We start from the raw sequence: 22023 nt of genomic DNA on the forward strand, positions 1-22023 counted from the left end.
GAATCTGCTAATAGATGAACAATGAACTCACAGAACTTTGAGCCAATTACCAAATTTCCCCAACTTCCGTCCCCCCACTGTGAGAGGCTGAAATGAAAGCTCTCCCACACAGGACCCAGGATGGTGTCTGACAAATCGCCCCTTGTGAGCTCCTTCCTGCCCCTTTGCAGGGGCAGGGGCAGAAGAGCTACTCTCTGAGGGAAAACAAGCTTCACTACTTATTAACTAACTACTCTGTGCCTGTTTCCTGATTTGTAAAACAAGGCTCTGAGTCCTGCCCAGAGGATTATAATGAGAATTATTGGAATTAAAGCATGTTAAGTGCTTAGTACAAGTCCTGGAACTTAGAAAGTGCTGGAGAATGGTTAGCAGCTACTTGGTCAGATATTTTCAATATTGCAATGTTCCTAAGGATTTCTACAAGAGATTCTGTCCTTTTCTTCACACATATGGAGGAGAAAATCTTTCCCTCTTATTTCTCCATCCAAACTTTCTGCCTTTTCTGATATGCTTTGTGCACTTAACCACAGACATTTCAATTATTTGGCCCCGGTGGAAGGAATCAGGAGTGTGGAAAATCTAAAACATCCATGAAGGCCCAACTCCTCTATGTTTAATTTTGTTGTGCAGAAAGAGGAACACGGTCAATGGCATGACACCCATCCAAAGAGCCTCAGAGTCCCGCAGCCTCCGGCAGGACGGGCGCGCCCTGCTTTTGACAGCCAGTTATCAGGAGTGGGGGAAGCAAAACATCCTCCGGCAAGCAGACAACTTGTGGATCATGCCCGGTTCCGGGCGCATGGTTACTATGCGGTCTTGGAAACCATCCTCAGCCTTTAAAGTAAAACCTTCTTCAGACCTCAGGATGGGCGTCGTCAAGACTCCTGTTGAGTTCTGTTGGAATTGCCTCAGGGCTAAATTCAAAGGAAGCAGGGAATTCTCATTGTGACCATCTGTTCATTTTCACTGCACATGCTTTAAAAACAAATAAACAAACAAAAACATCTCCCCTGCGACCTGGAGGGTTTTGAATTCCACAGCCCGAGATTTGGTCCTTCGACTCCCAGCTAAAACGCAAAGATTTCATAGATGGTTAACAAACCCTCTTTAGCTATTGGCACATGAATGCCCATTGACCACAAGTTCAGGTCATTTCTTAGAAATGAGATAGAAGCCAAATGCCTTTGACTGGGGAGAGGTGTGGGGAGATAGCTACTCAGGGCCTTCCCCTCCTCAAGTGCTTTCAGGATTTGGGCAGACTGCCTGGAAGGCAATAGGGAGTGGTGGAGCCTGTGGTATTTTGGAGAGTAAGTCCTCCCCAAAGATATAACATTTAAAACTTTTAAGAACCTCACGCTGGTCAAGTACAACAAGACTGTCTGTTGACTAAGACGGTCATTGGTCCATCAGGTTACAGTCAGAGATCCAGAGTATGAAGCAGAGGGAAGGGAGTTCTCGGGGGAAGCCTGGCCGAGATGCTGCAAAGGGGACAGCCTGAGTCGTGAAGGACCCATGAAGGGATGCACGTAGTTGCATGACAGTTGAGAGCAGGGACCGCTGGCCTGCACATTCCATGCCTGAACACAGGGTAACTTACCCCAGCAGCCAACTGTCATTTGGATCACCCGTGGGAGTCCCCAAAACAAGGAGGCTGTTCTTGTGAGTCAAACATCCAGGAGCCAAACCTAAGAATTTTACAGGGCTACAGAAAGTACAGGACCCTAGAGAGATTCCACAACCTAGAGAGTAGTTTTTAGAACTTAAGAGTCTGAGTTTAAACATATTAGTGGGTGGAGAGGTTAAAAAATGCTTCCTCCACTCAGTGGGCTCCTTTGTCACCCAGACTCTGCTTTTGACTAACTTCACACGGAGTGGGCTCCGGGCATTCCACAGAAGGACCTGTCCGTCTGACCTACTGTCCCAGAGAAAAAGCTCAGGAGAAAGTGAAAAAATATTTCCCAAGTAAAGGTAGGGAATGAAGTATGGTTATCCCAACTATTGGGGCCAGTTCCTGGGTCTGTACCTAGCGTGGTGCCTGGCACCTGGCCTGTAACCAGAAGATTCTTCCCGAGCAACCGTATCTGGGCTACCTCGAATCACCTCCAGACAGACAGCCCAGATGCATTTCCTCCAGATGCATTTCCACATAGGGTAGGTCTCAATCTTCCAAAAGCCTGTGTTTTTAGTAGGTGTCTCCGGGTGCTTTCTGTTCACAGTGCAACTTCAGTATCAATATTTAGAACCTCAGTGCTCTCCCGGCTTTTGTGAAGTTGAAAAAAAGCTGATGAAACCCAGATATTGACAGACTAGCCATACTGTGCTCATTACCAGTCCCACTCCCAGAAACAAAGTACATGTCAACATATAGACGAATGGTCTGCGGCCAAGTCTTGAGACAGGCAAGACTGCCATGCTTATCCCTCCCATGGTCATTACTTTTTAATTTTGCATCTTGTGATTTCTACCATTACAGATTAATGATCACAACCAGATGGTTTGAAAACATGTTAACACGGGGCACCTTTCTCTAATGTACTTACCAAAATCATGGTTTAGACCAATGGAGATGGTTTCTTTTTCAGGATGTTCTCACCTCTGGGTTCCTTGATTCCTCTTTGACTCTCAGGTTAATGAATGTCCCCAAATGGACACAGGACATATGGCTGTTTTCATGCAGGGATGTTATGATACAATCTTTAAAAAAAGGACAATAGCGGCACCCAGGGCACTCTTCACGTTGGTTAAGCCTCTGCCTTCACCTCAGGTCATGACCCTCAGGGTCCTGGGATCAAGCCCCACGTTGGGCTCTCTGCTCAGTGGGGAGTCTGCCTCCCACTCTCACTCTCCCTTTGTACTCTCCCTCTGTCTCTTTCTTTCTCAAGTAAATAATAAAATCTTTAAAAAATAAAAATAAAAAAGGACAATTAAACTTACTACATTTTTAGTTTCATTTCCAAGTAACGTGTGAAGCATGTTCCTTGGAGGAAAAAGGCAGGCATTTCATTTACGTACCTTTTTGGCAATAAAATGACATCTTTTACGTTTTGATGCGGTTGCTTCGGCACAGCCCCACTGAAATGACCTCCTCAAAAGGAACAGGCCAACAGCTTTCATGACGGCGAAGAAATCCAGCAAACAACTGCTTCCCAATGCATGAACGTGGGAGGCTTCCTCTCTCTCTAGTGGCACACAGCTAATTGAACTTGTGATCTTCTAGAACCAAAGCTCTCAGGACTCTCTCTTTCTTTCCTCTTGAGGGAAATGAACTGAGAGGTGATAACTGGAGGCTGGAGGGAGGTCAAGGTCAAGGCCATAGCCAAAGGAAATGTAAAGGCATGGATAGTTTGAAGCAAAGATGGCCTTTGGATATCCCTGACATCACCTGCAGAATGTGACTGACCCGACCTGTTTCCTTTTTGTACACACGCTCTCTCTCGCTCTCTCTCTCTCTCTCTCTCACACACACACGCACACACTCATATACTAAAGGACTTTGAAGTTCCTTTTACTGGAAGATAGAAACTGGCATGAGTGATGTTCCCAACAGACCAGATGCCATGCATATGGGCACAGGAGGATAGCCCTACTTTCAAACTATTCATCTCTGCCCCAGAGTGAGGGCCTGACAGTCTAGAATTGGACTTTCCTGAATGAAATTATATGTGAACGGGGTTGCAGCTCCCCGGTGCATTGTCCCTGTTAAAAATGTCGATGTTCTGTTGGGGGTGGGGGAGGACTCAATAAAATGTTTTCTAATTCTCTCTAGTTCTTTTTCTTTTTTCATTTTTCTTCCGTGATATATTTTTTTTCTCTTTTCAAGAATTTCTTGGGAGACAATTAAAAGCGTACAAACCTAGACGTCTTAACAACAGTCTCTAGTGTCTGGCAAATGTCGCTCTAAAATACATCATTTGATTCTACGATTTCCTCTGACGGGGTGTACTGCTGACTTGAAATTGACTGCAATCCGTGATCACCACAAAGCAAAATACTCCCCCAAATGAGGTCTGCATGAGTGGTTTTTAACCAGCTTTATTGAGGAATGATAGACAAACAATAAACTACGTTCATGAAACTCATGCAATTCAGTGAGTTTTGACAGTTTTATGTACCTGTTATATCACCACCATAATCAAGATACAGAACATTTTCATCACCCCGAAGATTCCTTATACCCTTCATTCTTGCTTCTACCTCCTGGCGACCCCTGATTTGATTTTTTTAATTAATTTTTTTTAAGATTTTATTTATTTATTTGACAGACAGAGATCACAAGTAGGCAGAGAGGCAGGCGGAGAGAGAGAGAAGAGGACGCAGGCTCTCTGTGGAGCAGACAGCCCGATGTGGGGCTCGATCCCAGGACCCTGGGATCATGACCTGAGCCAAAGGCAGAGGCTTTAACCCACTGAGCCACCCAGGTGCCCCACCCTGATTTGATTTTTAAGCACCACAGCTTCGTGTGGATTTTTTCTTCCTGGAATCTGGCAGCAATGGGCTCTTTGATGTCTGGCTGCTCTCAGCCTCATGGCTCTGAGGGCTATCCACGTTGGTACAAGCAGCAGTGGTACTTATTGCTAAGTCCATGCCATGGCAGTGTGATACTTTATCTATTCACGGGTGTTTCCAGTTGCCTTATTTTTTTTTTTCTTAAAAAACATTTTTTATGTTCAGTTAGCCAGCTCATACTACATCATTAATTTTGGATGTAGTGCTCAACGATTCATTAGTTGCATATAACACCCAGTGCTCATCACAACATGTGCCTTACTGTTTTTATTATCACTTAAGAGTGCTTTCTAGGGGCACCTGGGTGGCTCAGTGGGTTAAAGCCTCTGCCTTCGGCTCAGGTCATGATCTCAGGGTCCTGGGATCGAGCCCCGCGTCGGGCTCTCTGCTCAGCGGGGATCCTGCTTCCTCCTCTCTCTCTGCCTGCCTCTCTACCTACTTGCGATCTCTATCTGTCAAATAAATAAATAAAATCTTTAAAAAAAAAAAAAAAGAGTGCTTTCTACTTCAGGGCAGGCAAAACCTATCTGCGTTTTCTCAACAAGAAAGAAATCAAGACGGTTTAATCTGTGAAAAGTATCAAACGCCCCGACGTGATCCATGCCTTCATCTGATTCTGTCTCAAAAGGATGAGGTCCTCATCCTTACACTCGGGTCTCAGTACGATCAAGACACTTTTCATTATTTTTCTCATTGCCTTCCCTCTGTCTGACATCCCAAACAGCCCTGTGCCTTAGCTGTGGCTGATGCCGCTGGGTTGGCAGAGAAAGTACTGGCTGCCGGTCTCTTCTGTCCAATCATGCCCCAGCGCCTAGGCGTGGCTAGTTTCTTGTGGCTGGAAGGTGGAGTCTGGGGTCAGGACCAAAGTGGAAAGGTGGCAGGATGCTTTGAAGAGGTGCCAAGCTCTCGGTGTGCCTATTTTGAATAGACTGATCCTTGCTCTCATACTCTCTCTTATTAGTCTTCATGACCGACTTTAACGTGCTCATATTAACGGACTACAGTAATATTAAACAGTTGTTGAACAGGTCAAGTACGTTTCTACCTATTCAACAGCCCACTGTACTGGCTTCTGGTCAAAACCCTTCCTTCCTTCCTACGGCAGGCTCCTGTGGGGCTCTGTCTATCATGGCACTTAACCAATTTTTCCTTCTAATTGAACAAGTGGTTGATATGCTGGTCTCCATTACTAAAGAAAGCTACGGCTTGGCATTTCACATAACCTCCATCACAGGGAAGATGCTATCCTCCATTTAAACATTTATTGCTGGAAGGAGCAGATGAATAAAGTCATGAAGGTAGGAAAAGTTGAGGATTGTGGGCTCTAGCTTTAGGTCTGGTGTTGAATTTGGTGTGGCTAGTAGACCTGTTTCATAGGTCTAAGGCTGGCATGAATGAAATCAACATGAAACGTTTGGCCTTTCTTCTGTAGCCACGAAAAACCACAGAAATTCTGGATACCACATCAGACACGCCAAGTCTGCACAAAACACAGTCAAGTGCAGAGAAGAGAGGGGGGATCCTGGGAGGCTGAAAATTATATGTTGATTTGTCAGTCCAGCCACAATTGGACAACAGAGGACCCAGGGGATGGTTCAATCCATCCATCCCCCCAAATTATCTCTTTGGCTGCCACTTTTCAGCATAAGATGGCTAATACCATACGGTCCCACTTAGCTATTTCTGAAATCATACTTTGGCTAACACTACCAGGTCAGACAACCAAGGCTGAACAAAATGAAAATATCTGGAAGTGCTGTATTTAGATTATCTTAGGTGGAAACAAACTCATGCTAAATTCTGTCTTCAGATATTTTTTTCTAGGCCTTTTTATCACTTTTTAAAGTAATGGAGTAAAATTCTAGGGCTTCAATTAAGTTACATCATATAAACATGTGACTGATGTATGTTCAACTGTGAACGGCTAACAAAATAAAATGGTACTATTGGAATAATGTAATTTAAGATACTGTAAATATTTTCATTTTGCATTACAGTTTTATTTTATGCTATGCAAAACTATTCATTTATAACATTAATTCTAGGTCCAATTACTAATTGATGACAATACTAGATTGCATTATATACACAGGCTTGATTATACCATCTTTTATCAGTTATTTAAGGAATGTTCAGAAAGTACTTTGGACTCCACTTGATTTTTCCATTTAGGACTAATTGGATTACCTAATCCCAACTGAAGTTTTGACCCTGGAGTTGATATTCTTCTTCTTATTTTATTATTCTTATAAAAATGACACAAGTTTATTATAAAAAAAATTAAAGCCACTAGTAAAGTATAAACTTTGGCATAAAAATTGTTCCGAGCTCCTTTTTGTTTGACCTAAGTGATTATTATTCCAGGAATCTCTCTCTGTGCACAAACATATATAAATAAACAGGCGTGCAGATGTTTTCAAGGGACTAAGGTGGTCATGACTTAGTTATTAATACAGATATTAATAAAGGAAAAAACAGAGATACTATATTTAATTTTACTTGAATTTGACAGAAAGAAACCAAAGAGATGGTGATGGTATTGCTGAATTTCAGATAAATATTTCTTCACTGAAGAATATTCATTTTTAGGGCGCCTGGGTGGCTCAGTGGGTTAGGCCTTTGCTTTCAGCTCAGGTCATGATCTCAGGGTCCTGGGATCAAGGCCCACATCGGGCTCTTTGCTCAGCGGGGAGCCAGCTTCCCCCTCTCTCTGCCTGCCTCTCTGCCTACTTGTGACCTCTCTCTCTGTGTCAAATAAATAAATAAAATCTTAAAAAAAAAAAAGGAATATTCATTTTTAAAGGACCCGCTGCAGTTAAAAAACAAAGATAAGTTACCAGATTAGAAAAAAAAAAACCATGTAACTCTGGGTTTTAATTTTATACTGTTTGAAGTGGTTATTTGTCATGACAGTGAAGAAGTTAGTATCATTAACATCTTTGCCCCTCTCCTTTCTTTCTCAAATTTTGGTAAGTATTTTTATATGTTGAGGAATGTTCTTTTCTTCATTATCTTCTCAAACCCCCAGTTTTCAAGGTCAAAGCCAATCTTAGAGTCACGGCTTTGAGATTTTTGGGCTTGTTTGGTCATTTCATCTCTTGATTGCTTCTGTTTTATTAAATCATGTTTTCCATAAGGGATCAGAAGTAGAGTGATTACATAATTTGTTAACCAAATGGGGACACCTTAGAGAATTCAAGAAGGAGCTATTGTTAATTGTCAAGACAACCGGTATCACAGGGACTGTTTTAGGCAAAGCAGGACTGAAGATCACCCTAAAGCCAGATGTGGTGTGTTTCATAAGTTCTTGCTTCAACTCAGCCCTTTTTTGAGGCATTTTGAGGCATTAAATGGTGCGAAATGGTTCCTTACACAAAGAAGCATCTATTGGGGGAATAAAAAAAGTTTGCTTTGACTAAAGTTCCAAGAGCTCACTTCCTGGGGGTAATGGGTGGGCTTTACAGAGTCCACCAATTGTTCAAAATCATACCCCTAATTCTGTATCCATGGACATTACTCTGGAAAGATGACCACATAACTCATTAGATTTTCAAAGGGGTCTATTGCCCCCACAAGCATCACTAATCTCTGTTTCACCACAAATCTCCAAAAAGCTACCTTTCTGGGTTATGTTCCCCTAATGTAGGAATGATATCACATAAATGTAATTTCACATTATCATTACTTAGTTTTTGTTGTGGGATTAGCATAAGGAAGGACCAAATGTAGAGTTTTTCTGATCTTTTGTAAAATTGCTAGTAATGGCTTTGATTATACTTCTCCGTATCTCTTTCGTTACGATTCATACGCTAACACTTACCATTAGGCATATGTCTCCCCCTCAACCAGTTCTACTTGCTTCTATAAGCTCTATTGCAACTGAGTTGTGCTGTTTACTGGGTTTCCTTTCAGCCTGAGCTGTCAGGGAGGACACTGGGAGCTGTTGGAAGCTTTTGAAATAGATTTCCTAGTCTAGGATTATAGGAATTTTTTCTATTCTTCTTCCGTTAATACCTCATTTCATACCAAAACACTCTCCTGGTTGGTCCTTGTTCCTTTTCCATCGCTTAGATGGTGATATTCCACAGCTATTTATATTTTATTTTATTTTTTATTTTATTTTATTTTAATCTTATTTTAATTCTAGTGTAGTTAACCTACCGTGTTACATTAGTTTCAAGTGTACATTATAGAGATTCGGCATTTCCATGCATTACCCGGTGCTCATCATGACAAGAGCGCTCTTTAATCCCTATCACCGATTTCACGATGAAATCGATTTCACCCATGCCCTTCTGCTCTGATGACCATCAGTGTGTTCTCTAGGGTTAGGAGTCTGTTTCTTGGCTTGTCTCTGTCTCTCTTTTTTCCCCTTGCTCTTTTGTTTTGTTTCTTAAATTTCACTTATGAGTGAAATCATAGGGTATTTGTCTTTCTCTGACCGACTTCACTGAGTGTTATGATCTCTAGCTCCCTCCATGTCACTTCAAATGGCAAGATTTCATTCTTTTTGATGGCTGAGTAATGTTCTGTTGTATATACTATATCACTTTTTATCCATTTATCTATTGAAGGATATCTGGGCTTCTTTCATAGTGTGACTACTGTAGATAATGCTGCTAAACATCAGGGTGCATGTACTGAACTAGAGTGTTTGTATTCTTTGGATAAATACCCAGTAGTGCAATTCCTGTGTCATAGAGTAGCTCTATTTTTAACTTCTTGAGGAACCTCCATACTGTTTTCCAGAGTGGCAGCACCAGTTTGCATTCCCACCAACAGTGTAAGAGGGTTCCCCTTGGGGCGCCTGGGTGGCTCAGTGGGTTAAAACCTCTGCCTTCGGCTCAGGTCATGATCCCAGGGTCCTGGGATCGAGTCCCACTTTGGGCTCTCTGCTCAGCGGGGAGCCTGCTTTCCCCCACCCCCTGCCTGCCCCTCTGCCTACTTGTGATCTCTGTCTGTCAAATAAATAAAATCTTTAAAAAAAAAAAAAAAGAGGGTTCCCCTTTCTCTGCATCCTCGCCAACACTTGTTGTGACTGCTACTTATTTTAAACTGTAAAAGTAATACGTGGATGACCAGTCAGTCCCCCACAGTGACTCAGGAAAGTTGTTAAATGTCCACTTTCCTTTGGCATGCACAGTCCTGGCCCGAAAGATGAAACATGAAGTGTTCTCAGCAGAGAAAAGACATAGCAAAAAGGAGAAGAAAAAAACAAAACAAAACAAAACACTGCATGGAAAATAAAATGATAATGCCAATGGTAGCCAGCAAAATGATTGGAAACATATGAAAGTTAGTGGATTCAAGTTAAAAGAAATACACACATGTGAAAGCTTTCCCTGAAGGGCTCAACGCCCTCTGTCCATCTCCAGCCTCAGTAGACTTTCCCAGGAAATCAGGAAGCGAAAGCAAATTTGTGATGAGCCCTTAAGAAACTTCCTCCCTCCTTCCCCACCATAAAACAGTTCGCACCTGAAAGAACAATTCCGCAGAATCCGGGATTAACTTCTTTAAAAAATCTTTAACCTTAATGTTAAAAAATTAACACCTCACCCCAAGAATATCTGAAATGTTGACAGGAAAACTGTTGATCTAACCGTTTGCTCTGCTGGAATTTTTATCGGCTTCCTCTTTGCCTTCCTTTGATTACGGTTTCCTGGAATCCATGGTCCTGGCAAGACCCCAGGTAGACAGCCCCCGAGCTGCGCTGGGCAAAGCCTCAGTGTGCCTGCCTGCCTTGCTCGGCTGGGCTGTGTCTTGTCATGGCAGACCCTGTGCCCTTCCTCCCCTGGGGCGCTGACTGTCCCCCTCCCCTCTCCATCTTCCCCCCACTCCCAACCAGCTCAAAACACCGGAGAAAAGAGGCTGAAGAGCAAACCGGTGGGGTGGGGGTGGGGGACCAGGGGATGGAACTCTTTCCGCTCTCTTTGTAAGTTTCCGACTGACAATGGTGAAATTAATGAAAAGTAAAAGAGGTTCTCTTATCTCCATTCCACCCCGAGGGGATGCATTTTTCTCTTCAGCTGTGTTCTGGGTTGCTTACACTTCTCTGGAGCAGGCTTAGGAGTAAAATGTTAAAACCTAAGAATATGGAGTGTGTTGCAGGTTCAACTGCAGTTCAACCACAAATATAGAGCATGGACCAAGCTTTGGAAAATATAATATAGAACATCTTAGCCTTTCTATGGTATTAATTTTCTCCCACATCCCTTTAAGTTATTTTGTGCGTGTCTTCTGGCCTCTGGATCTGCCTGTTTTCTTCTAATTTTTCCTTCCAAAAGAAACCTTCTGACAATGTGACATGAACGTCTCCATTAATGACCCGTGCCATTTATCCGGCTAGTATGCTTGGTTAAATACTGGATTTGGCTCATACTTTCCATATGGAATATTAATATTCATTATTCACAAAGTAAAAAGGCAAGCTTCTCATGTTAAACTAAAAAAAGCCTGTATTTAATTAATCTTCAAGTAAATGAACCTGTAAAAAATAGTAAGAAACTGATGGGTATTTTGAAAATTACTGCTTCTGCTTTAGCCTTTCTCTTGGGTCTCGAATTTGCCTGATATTTTTAAAGTCACTTTTCAGGCATTAGATTCTGTTTCACGGCAAATAAAAAAGAAGGCTAAACGCGATTTAGGCATTTTTTGGTGCATGTAGTTTACTGGCATAGTTCAGCATAGAATAATAGAAGAAAAATATTCTACTTCAAATAATGTGCTTTTTAAAAAATGATTCTTTGGGGGCGCTGGGGTGGCTCAGTCAGTTAAGCATCCGACTCTTGGTTTTGGCTCAGGTTATGATCTCAGGGTCATGAAATTGAGCCTCAGATTGGGCTCTGCATGGAGCTCAGAGGTTCCTTGTGATTCTCTCTCCCTCTGCCCTTCCCCCCTGTTCTCCTTCTCTCTAATTAATTAATTAAAAATATTTTTTAAATTATCCTTTTTTAAATTATTGAAGCCTAGTCAGCATACAATATTATACAATGCTGTATTAGTTTCAGGTGTACAACATAGTGATCGGACAATTCTGTAAATTCCCACTGCTTACCCCAGACAAGTGTAGTTACCGTCTGCCACAATACAACGTCACTACAATATCGCTGACCGTATTCTCTACCTGTACTTCTCATTCCCATGACTTCCGTATTTTATAACTGGAAGTTGGTACCTCCAAATCCCCTTTACCTTATTTCGCTCATCCCCCACCCATCTCCCCTCTAGCAAATAACGTGTATCTTTTAGAAAGTGGATCATCTCAGGAGTAACTCCATTTTCCATTTTGCTTGCTGTGCATTAGTGGCTTTACTCATCTAGAATCGTCGTTTCTGTTTGGGTATGCAGAAACCAGAAACGTGTTTTCTTTTTTTCTTTTTTAAGATTTTATTTGACAGACAGAGATCACAAGGAGGCAGAGAGGCAGGCAGAGAGAGAGGAAGGGAAGCAGGCTCCCTGCTGAGCAGAGAGCCCGATGCGGGGCTCGATCCCAGGACCCTGGGATCATGACCCGAGCCGAAGGCAGAGGCTTTAATCCACTGAGCCACCCAGATGCCCCAACGTGTTTTCTTCTTACTGTGATTTTTGCTCTGCCTCTTTGTGCTGCAGGTGTAACCCCCATTCGCCTTTGTGAAAAGCTTGTTGACTCTCAAACATGCACACATTTTACGGTGTCTTATATCCCCAAAGGAAACCACACCATCAATTTAATTTGTTTCTGCTTTTATGTCACCCAGTGCTACTTATAAACACCGGAAAAGGTCTTTTCATCCCACTGAAGTTTTTTGCAGCTCAACCTAACTGGGTCTTAGTATTCTTCCCTAATTGAGTCACTATCAGTATCACATTCTCCTCGGTGCCAAGAGAATCCCAGTTTGTTTTTGCAAAAACCCCCCGTAATTTTTGCTGTTCTGTTTCCCAGAATCTGAATCTGTTCGTTCTCTGAAGATGGTTTGCCTCATGGTTAGAAGACTAAAGTCATCCCGTGGGAGCTCCTCCTTATGCCTCACTTCTTTTTTTTTTTTTCTTTTTTAAAGACTTTTATTTGTTTATTTGACAGACAGAGATCACAAGCAGGCAGAGAGACAGGCAGAGAGAGAGGAGGAAGCAGGCTCCCTGCTGAGCAGAGAGCCCGATGCGGGGCTCGATCCCAGGACCCTGGGATCTGGCTCATGACCTGAGCCAAAGGCAGAGGCTTTAACCCACTGAGCCACCCAGGCGCCCCTGTGCCTCACTTCTTGGCAACCCATTTTTTCTTCTTGTCATCGGAGGCTAACATCTCTAATTACCTCTGAGGATCACATCTCCTCCTACCTCCTCTGAGACATTCCCATACTTAAACTTGGTCTCTCAGTCCTAACCTGTTCTCTGCCTGAGATACTTCTACCCCTAAAATAACAACCAAACAGATCTTTTTTTTTTTTTTTCTTAAGATTTATTTATTTTAGAGGGGAGGGGAGCAGGGAGAGGGGCAGGAAGAGAGAAAGAATCTAAAGCAGATCCTTGCTAAAAGCAGAGCCTGATGTGGGGCTTGATCTCATGATCCTGAGATAAGGTCCTGAACAGAAACCAGGAGTCAGAGGCTTACTGACTTTGCCGCCCAGGTGCCCCCAAAACAGATCTTTCTTCAACTCTACTTATGTCTCAGATTTCCTTTCTGCAAACTTTTTGAAAGTATATTTCTGTTTTCCTTGACCTTAACTTTAAACAGTTTCGTTTTTATCCTTATCCCTCCATTGGAGCTCAACTCTGAAAAGTCGCTGGTACATAATCTGTCGGCAACCCAATCTAGCGACTTTCCTCAAGCCCCCATTACTCCCTGTGGCACTGGACAGAGGTGATGACACCACCTTTCTGGAAACCAGAAGTGTTTCCAGAATTCTGAACGGAGTCTTTTGTCTCCATGCCCTGTTTCTTCAATTACGAACTTGAACCTTTGTCTTTCCAGGCTGTGACTTCCTTTGCCCAATCTCTCTGTTGTAGATATTCTCTCAGGACTTTCCCTCCATACATACTCTATATGCTCCTTTTCTGGATTTTTTTCCAGTTTTTAGACAACATCTCTGTGTGCATAGCTCTGAAACCCATTAATTCTAAATGACAGGCCTCTGTTTGCTGTTTTGGCCGGATTTACGTTTGAATTCTACTACGATATCAAATGCAACAGGTCCAGAACAGATTCCACTTTTTTCCTCCTTCCCTAACCTGCCTTTCCGGATTTCCCCTTTTCCTCAAGTGACATCGCCACTGATGTTCTCTTGGATCCGTGATTTCCGTGGATGCTCAAGCTCTCATAGATAGGCTGCCAGCATAGCCCTTTGAGATACATTATTGCCAAACTAATTTTCGAGAAGTGCAATTATAGGTCATTCCCCTGCTGAATAGCTTCCTACCACTTACAAAACAAAATCCAGATCTTAATAAGGCATTCGTGGTTGTTGATAACATGCCGGAAGCCAAACTATCTGATGATAGTTCTCAAGACCACACTTATCACTGGGCAACTATTGCTTATTATTAATGTAAATATTTTATATTAGTTGCTCTTTTCTCTACTCATCAGGTTCCTGTCCCTGAGACCTCGCTCATGCTGCTTCCTGTCTCCAACACCTTTCGTGATCCAAACTCCGCGCATTCTTCAAATGCTACTTCCTTCAGGCTTCCCTGATCTTTACAACTGGAAGAAACATTTCCAACCTTTGCATTTCATGTATGTGTTACTAATAGAGCCATACTCATCTTCTTTTGCTTAGTGTTTACATGAACCTTCTTCCCCATCCTACTGCTTGTAATCTGTTTGTGTCTTTATTCATACAACATGTTTCTTTTAAACAATATACAGTTGGGGTTTTTCATCTGTAGCTTTTTCTTTAGTCTGTCAGTCCGCATCTTTTAATTATGGTCTTTAGTCTGTTTATATTTGCTGCAATTATTGATATATTTGAGTGTGAATCTATCACCTTAGTGTTTAAATTCTATTCCACTTGTCCTTTTTTGTTTGTTTGTTTGTTTGTTGATTGGTTGGTTCCTCCTTTCCTATCTTTCTTTGACAAGTGGCTAACTTACCTTTTTTTTTCCTGATATTCTATGTCCCATGTTGAATTTTTTTTTGGAAGATTTTATTTATTTCTTTGACAGAGAAAGAGAGATCACTGGTAGGCAGAGAGGCAGACAGAGAGAGGGGGAAGCAGGCTCCCCGCTGACCAGATAGCCCAATGTGGGACTCGATCCCAGGACCCTGGGATCATGACCTGAGCCAAAGGCAGAGGCTTAACCCACTGAGTCACCCAGGCACCACCCACGTTGAATTTTTAGTTCTGCCTCTTTGCATGTATTTGTGGTTTGTGATTACTGTAGAGATTAAAATTTGCATGTTTAACATATCACAGTCTGTGTTTAAAAGATTAGTTTCAGAAAAAATCTAAGAATTCTGTGACAATCTATTTCCAGTGTTTAGTCCTTGCTTTAGGTAAGCTGAATGCACTATAGGCTTTACACCAGTGGTAAGACACCCCTGCCTTGTACTTACCTTGTACATGCCACAAGGCTCTTCCCTTTCTCCTGCTGCACCCTGAGGCTGCTGTGGACCCTTCACACATGCAACACAGAGGGAGTCCCTCCTACTGCCCCCCCCTTTAGTGCCCACCCCTCCCGTCAGCAGTAGATTGTTCTTATCTGGTATCCCGAGCAAGGTCTAATTCTCCAGTTCTACCTTCAGACTTAGGCAGGACCTGCATTCTTGAATTGGTGAGGGTCTCTCTGCTTTGTTAGACTGCCCCCTCCCACTGCCTTACTGTTACTGAGTGTAAGACATGGTGGGTGGGAGGGCTTATGTAGATAGTTCTTTCATGCCTGCCTTCCCTAAGGTTCTCACTCAGCTGTTCTGCCTTTTCTCTCTTACTTGAGGTTACTTACTTGGGAGATATTCTTTTGGTCGGGCTGATCCACTCTCAAACTCAGGCAGTCCTTCTAGTTCATTGAGGTACTTTGAAACTTTGATTCTCCAACAGACTAAGAACTTATGATTCCATAAGTGATCTGATTTGTTCTTATTGCTTAGGGGGGAGCAATCTTTTTTGTCACTTTCTATACCCTGGGCAGAAGCAGAAACTCCCTATTCCATTTTATCCTTCATTCTTCCATAGATTTAGTTCTCTCAGGAACAAGTGCTAAGAAAAAGACTCGAGTTCAAGCAGTTCATTGGAGAGGTGACCCCAGGAAACCCCAGTAACGTTTTGGGAGGAAAACAGGGAAGAGAAGGAAGTCTATATAGGGTGGGAATGAGCAGCTGAGGTACAGTCCTGCAGGGGGCTCTTAGAACACTGCATGGAATCAGCCTGATTGGTGAAGTGGCCACTATCGACCAACTCCCACTTGTGATTGATTAGCTGCCCTGCCTGTGGGTGGAGCCTGTTCCAGGTCAAAAAGGCCTAGAAACACAGGAAGTTGTTCAGGTGAGGGAATGTGGGACGGTACACAGTGTCTCTTCTAGACTCTCCAATGACACTTATGACTTTACTTCTCAGGAATATTGGCCTACTAGAGCCTGATGTTAGTGAAAAGATGATTCATACCTGATTCATTTCCATAGTCTCCCAGCAGGGAGAATGGCCAGAAGATAAGTAAGCAAGAATTATTAAATGAGAAAACACATTTTATAAAGTACCAATTTGTAGAGTTCTGGTCATCTCTTTTTAATTTCCTATCGTCCTCCCAAACCCACACCCTCTCCCCCACCCCCAATCGCTCAGATGACATGGTTTATTCTCTTAATTGCCAAAAATATTTCAGTTTCCCTGACTGGCTGGAACTTTAAAACCTGTGATTGTCTAGCTAATGTGCATGTATTATAATTTTAAAGTGTTATTTCTACACTTGCACTTTATCTAACAGATCTTTTATATTCCCTGTAGCCAACAATGATAAGGCGTCCACCAACAGTTATCTGCTACATTTGTGGTCGTGAATATGGAACAAAGTCTATCGCCATCCATGAACCACAATGTCTGAAAAAGTGGCACAATGAAAACAACTTGTTACCGAAAGAGTTAAGGAGACCTGAACCTAAAAAACCAGAAGTCAGGACCATTACTGGTAAGTTTTTGAAAAAAAGAGAAAAGAAGAAAAGACTTGAGTGTGTAAGGGAGACTTTTCTCTCTGAACTTATTAGAGGAGAGGTATTCCTTTCTTACTTATTCAAACAACTGAAATCAGCAACATTTACTGTCTTGATTACAACCAAATAGGAAAAACAGTTCTAGAATGCCTGACCAAAGGGCCTCAGACACTAAGATGCAAAGCCACTATTGTCAAAACTCTGCAAGGAGGGAGATCCACTGGCACTCCCTGTATTTCCCAAAAGCTACTTTCACGTATTATCAAACTTAATACTTAAGAAGCACGAAGCTTAAAAAATCTTAGAGGGCACCTAGAGACATGTTTTCAAATATGAATATGTCTTAGTGTTCACAGAGCAGCATAGCAGGCACAGTTTGCAGGGTCCACCAGCCAGGGTGCAAAATGAATAAATTGGTCCATGTGTGACAAAAGGGAGGGTGGAGACCATGGTGAGTGGGAGAATGCCAACTCTCTCTAAAGGAGGTCGCTGCTATCTGCTTCCTGCTGTTACTTTTAAGAAGTTTATTCCCATGTGGGCATATTTTTTAAAAAAGATTTTATTTACGTATTTGACAGAGAGAGATCACAAGCAGGCAGAGAGGCAGGCAGGCGGGGGGTGGCAGAAAGCCCGACACGGGGCTCGATCCCAGGACTCTGAGATCATGACCTGAGCCGAAGGCAGAGGCTTACCCCGCTGAGCCACCCAGGCGCCCCTCCATGTGGGCATATTTTTTGATAACACGAAGGAAACTGGAAATCCAGAAATTGATATGCAATGCCCAGATCTTTCAAATTTTGCAATTAATACTTTGTACAGCACGGCACAAGCCAAATGAAACCCTGTAAACTGCTGTGTGCGGCCTCTTTATGGAGGCTTTGTTTGCTCATTTGGGGTGAGAACAAAGTAGTTCAGAAAATGTTTGCCAGACCAACTCAGCCTCGCTCATCTTATTTCTACTGTCATCACTTCCTCAGCAGATCCCCTCAAAGGAAAATCATTCTTGGTTTTAAGAAAATTACCATTCAATTCATTAATCCTCTTTCTGTAACTGTAGATTTGCCTAACTAGAGGGTACCTCCAAGTCATTCAGTATCAATGAGTCCAGAGCACTCTTGTCAGAAATGTGACACGGAAGAGTTCTCTAACAACCCACAGAGTAGAATCTAGGTTGCCATGATAAAGTTCCAGAGGCTGCTAGAACCCGACTCTTCACAGTCCTTGCCAAGAGTAGGGGAATCCATCATTCAGATGGGGAAAGTGTTTAAGGTGAACACATCCATCCATGAAATGAGAGCATTTGCCCACAAAGATGTTGTTTACCTCACTGAAACTCTCTTCCTAGCAATTCTGTGTGGTGTCAAAAATCTGTTCTCTTCACTTCTATCACCTTCTCTGCACAAGTCTAGAGGAGGAGAGAGAACGACTGGTTTGAAGGCCCTGAGGGGTTCATTAATCTGTTACTGGCCACAGGTAGAAATGGTGGGCCCTATCCCTGTACTTCCCTGCAGTCGTCCTCTGGGTGCCACGCTGTTTTTGTTTCTGAAGGTGTCCTTTCATCTTGAGGCCGAGAGAATTCCCATTCCCACCCTATGGACTTGCTGTGGTCATGGGGTCCAGACAACCCTTCCTCCAGATCCAAAGTCAAAGCCCTACTCCAAAACTTTTAGTAATGTGATGAGTCCTCCTCAGTGAGACTCAACGGGTACTCTGGAATTTTTGAATCCATGTTACATCGTATGAGTAAGGAGAAAGTCCACGCCATTCCCTTTTCAATAGTTTTCAAAGCTCTCACAATACACATTCATATCCTGCATGGAAAGTGATACTGGGTTTGTCCAAAGGAGAAAAACGAAGTTGTGCTGGAGTTTAATTTCCCGTGGAGTAAAATCAAGAACATGAGGAGTAGTGGGATGGGAATCTAAAGTTTGCTATGCTTGTGTGAACCATTAGGAAGGAGTCACAGGAGAATTGCCTGGGCTTTAATGAAGAAATATTTGCTGTGAAAATGATAAAAAGAAAAGTATGCAATTTAGGTTTGAGTGCCTGGCTGCACTTAGGGGGGCCTATTTTGGGCGATTCGAAGACACAGTCAATTTAATGTACTAAAGCCATTCTATTTAAATAAGGTTTATTAAAGCTAAATCCCACACTGTTTTTCTAAAATAAAGCCATATGCCTTTTCTCCTATGCTCTGCCAATGACGATTATACATCTCTCAGATGTCTTGGTTGTTTTCTTAAGGACACTTCTTTTCGTCAGATTAACTATTCTGTTCGCATTCTTTGCTTTAATTATTTAAAGAATCTCTGAGTTTATGGCCATGATGAGAAGATACATTTTTAGGATATCATTCATCCTAAATTCACCCTGAACTGTCAGTTTTGGCCTTTCAGAACATTCCACTGAAGGATTACAGAAGAGGAAAACACAAATGCTTGTTCTTTTCCCTTTGTAAGTTTATATTTAGAGTCCATTGAAAGAAAGCCAAGAGTCGTATTTACAAGATAATAATGTGTAAGCAAAGATGTTAATAATTAGTGAAGAATGCATATCATAACACATAAAACAACATCTTCCCCTTTTTAAAATCCAAGGAGTGAAAAGTCTCTGGTTCATAGCTAACTTTTTACTCAACCCTTGAAAGAGGGAGTGGTACTTTTTTTTTTTTTTTGGCAAAAGTAGTATGATTTGTCTAAACCCTCAGTCAACAGGTATTTCCTGAAAATATTTTCCATAAAAAGTAGAGTATGGTTGTCCAGAATAAAAACTGATCCGTGTTTTACCATTTTTCTTTTTCTTTTCTTTCCTTTTTGTTCCTTTTCTTTCTTTCTTTCCTTTTTTTTTTTTTTCCTTTAACTTTCCAGCCAAAGGTTTCTATGATCTTGATGCCTTAAATGAAGCTGCTTGGACCAGTGCCCTGAGCCAGTTGGTTCCCTGTAATATTTGTGGGCGTACCTTCCTGCCAGACAGACTGATTGTTCACCAACGATCCTGTAAACCGAAAGCCGCCAAGTAAAGCCCTCTCCCAGCACAAGTGTTACAGGACTTAGATCCTTCTGAGAGAGATCGGGGTATGGAGAGACGGAGGAAAAGGGGGTAAAGCGAGGAAACAAGAAACCCTGGAAACCACTCGAGGTTGTCTAGAGCGGGAAGCCTCCTCAGGGCTCTGGTGGCACGAGCGTGACCATGACCGTGACGTGGTGGGCCGTCGCTTTGCATTTGCTGAGCAGCTGCGTGCTTGCGCGCAGACACACGGTGGCGAAGGGGAGGGAGGGCTCGTCACACTCCGTGGGGGCAGAGTTACAAGTGGGCTGCAACTCCTCAGGGCTGGCATTTTTGTCTCCAGGAAATTTCAGAGCCAACTGTTGCTGTTTTTCTTCCATTCTCTTCTTCCTGAGCAGGATTTTTGAATTTCACAAGAAGGCCTATTATTTTTCAGGGAACAAGAGGGTTCAGGTGGCGATTTCAGGCAACTCCTTAGTCTCCAGAAAAACTGGATTCCTTCCCATCCTTGTACTTTCTGAAATAAGGTACCACTCCCTGTTTCCTCTAACCCAGGGAAACACTCTTAATTGAACTGTTGATTGGGAATCTTCTTTTCTCTATAAAATCATTGCACAGAAAAGACTTTCAAAAAAGAGCTAAGGAGTTAAAGTACTAAGATCATGTCTAACTCCTTCTCCCTTACCAAGAGCGGGAAATGCTACAGAGAAATTTCAGAATTGGTGCCAGCCTCATATGTCAGAAAACTGCTACAGTGCGATTCATCACATGGGTGGAGGTTAGCGCTTTCCTCCTATAGGAGAAGTCCAGAGAGTTCTCTGTGGCCTCAGAGAGGCTTATAGGTGTTTTATTGTTGAGCTCTAAAAGCCTGCCAGGAAGTTCTGTGCCTCCCCACCCATTGCCCAGGCAATGGCTTGTGCAACTGCTCTGTATTTTAGACCTTGAATGTGCATTCATAGAGGCGGGGCTCTCCTGGGAGGAGGCCAGGGTCAGGAGGTGCTCTGCCCAGGAAATTCTGCTCCCCTGGACAGCGCTGCGTTGCCTGGACTCCTGGCAGTTTTGCTTGAGGTCTTTGTTCATTTTATGGCTGAAGTTCAGAGCCATCCAGGATCCATTGGGTTGCTGCAGACCTTGAATTCATGACCTAACACAGCACAGTCAGCTCCAAATTATACAAGCAAATGTGTTGGACCTAATATTTTAGTCCCACGTCTCCAATTAGAAGAGGTTAGGTTAAGATAATTGCACTAATCAGTCGTTGTTATTGTTTTGTTTTGTTTTTGTCCCAAAGGAAGAAGAGATTAACTTTTAAAATAGTCTTTAGGTACCCTCAAAGAAGATTATCCTCTTGAGAAAGACGCAGCATCTAACACCCTGTTGATGGTTTAGTTCGTTCATTGTGCTAGCACAGATGACAACATCTAATACCGGAGTTAGTGTACTGTCAATCAGCCACTGTGTTTAGAGCCCCTTAGACTGCCATGCGGATAAATCTCCCATCATCCTAGGAGGAGAGGTTATCTTTATTTTATGTCTCAGGAACGGTATTTAAATAGATAACAAGCTAACTCGAGGTCACACTGGGCTTGAGTAGAGGGATGGACTAGGGAAGCAAACTCGTGACTCCCGGAATCCCAGACTCCCACGGTACCCGTGCTATCTGTATGCTACATCTCATCATGGGCTCAATGAACCATGCGAACAAATGATCCGCCATGTGTGATTTTTTTTCTTTTTCTTTTTTTTTTGTACCCAGCGTTAAGTAACTAAGGCAAGTAGGGATTTTAGGATGCTTGTTGTTTGCCTGCCGGTCAGGGTTTCTCTTAAACAGAAGAGGTGAAAATTCAAGTTTGAACAGGTCTTTCAAAAGCCACCCTGCCTTCCGTGGATGTTGAGCAGTCTAGGGGGGAAATACACCAAAAATGCTGACCTCAACTTTGAAATGGGTTGCCACTTGGGGTCCTAACAAGACATTCTGATAGCCATTCCTTTCAAAGCATGACCAAAAAAAAAAAAAAAAAATTCCAAGCCAACTACTCCTCTGTAGGCATTACTAGGTCTGTGAGTCCTTGAAGGGGGAAAGGAACGGGTCTTGCAGGAATCGTGACTTCCCCAGGGAACGGTGAGTTTCCTGGACACACGTCACAGGGCTGGGGGGTTGGGGGGGGCGCCCCTAGCTGGCCTGCAAGTGTTGTGTGGAATTACACCTGGAGCAAGCTCAGCAGGAACGACATCAGTCCGAGTGTTCCTGTCTATCAGCAAAGGCAAGTCGTCAGAACCTCCGCAGGGACAGGAAGGAGCTCGCCCGTTCTCTGCCAGCGGCCCTCCCGCCAATGAATTCACTTCTGTGCCGATATTTGTACCGTGAGAAGAAAATAATCTAACAGTCGTTGGCA

The 22023-nt window shown here is 42.8% G+C and overlaps 1 protein-coding gene across 1 annotated transcript in view; it reads left to right on the forward strand.

Moving 5' to 3' along the window:
- LOC308343431 (zinc finger protein 474-like) overlaps positions 1-19640 on the forward strand; it is a gene marked incomplete at both ends in the record, with an annotated part of 30247 nt that extends 10607 nt beyond the window's left edge. Inside the window, 2 exons of the mRNA XM_080804447.1 lie at positions 16419-16599; positions 19489-19640. Coding sequence (XP_080660573.1) covers positions 16419-16599; positions 19489-19640 — 333 coding nt within the window. The remainder of the gene's footprint in view (positions 1-16418; positions 16600-19488) is intronic.
- Positions 19641-22023: the final 2383 nt, after the last annotated feature.

The sequence above is a fragment of the Martes martes genome (genome assembly GCF_963455335.1).
Source record: "Martes martes genome assembly, chromosome: 5".
Classification (NCBI taxonomy): Eukaryota; Metazoa; Chordata; class Mammalia; order Carnivora; family Mustelidae; genus Martes; species Martes martes.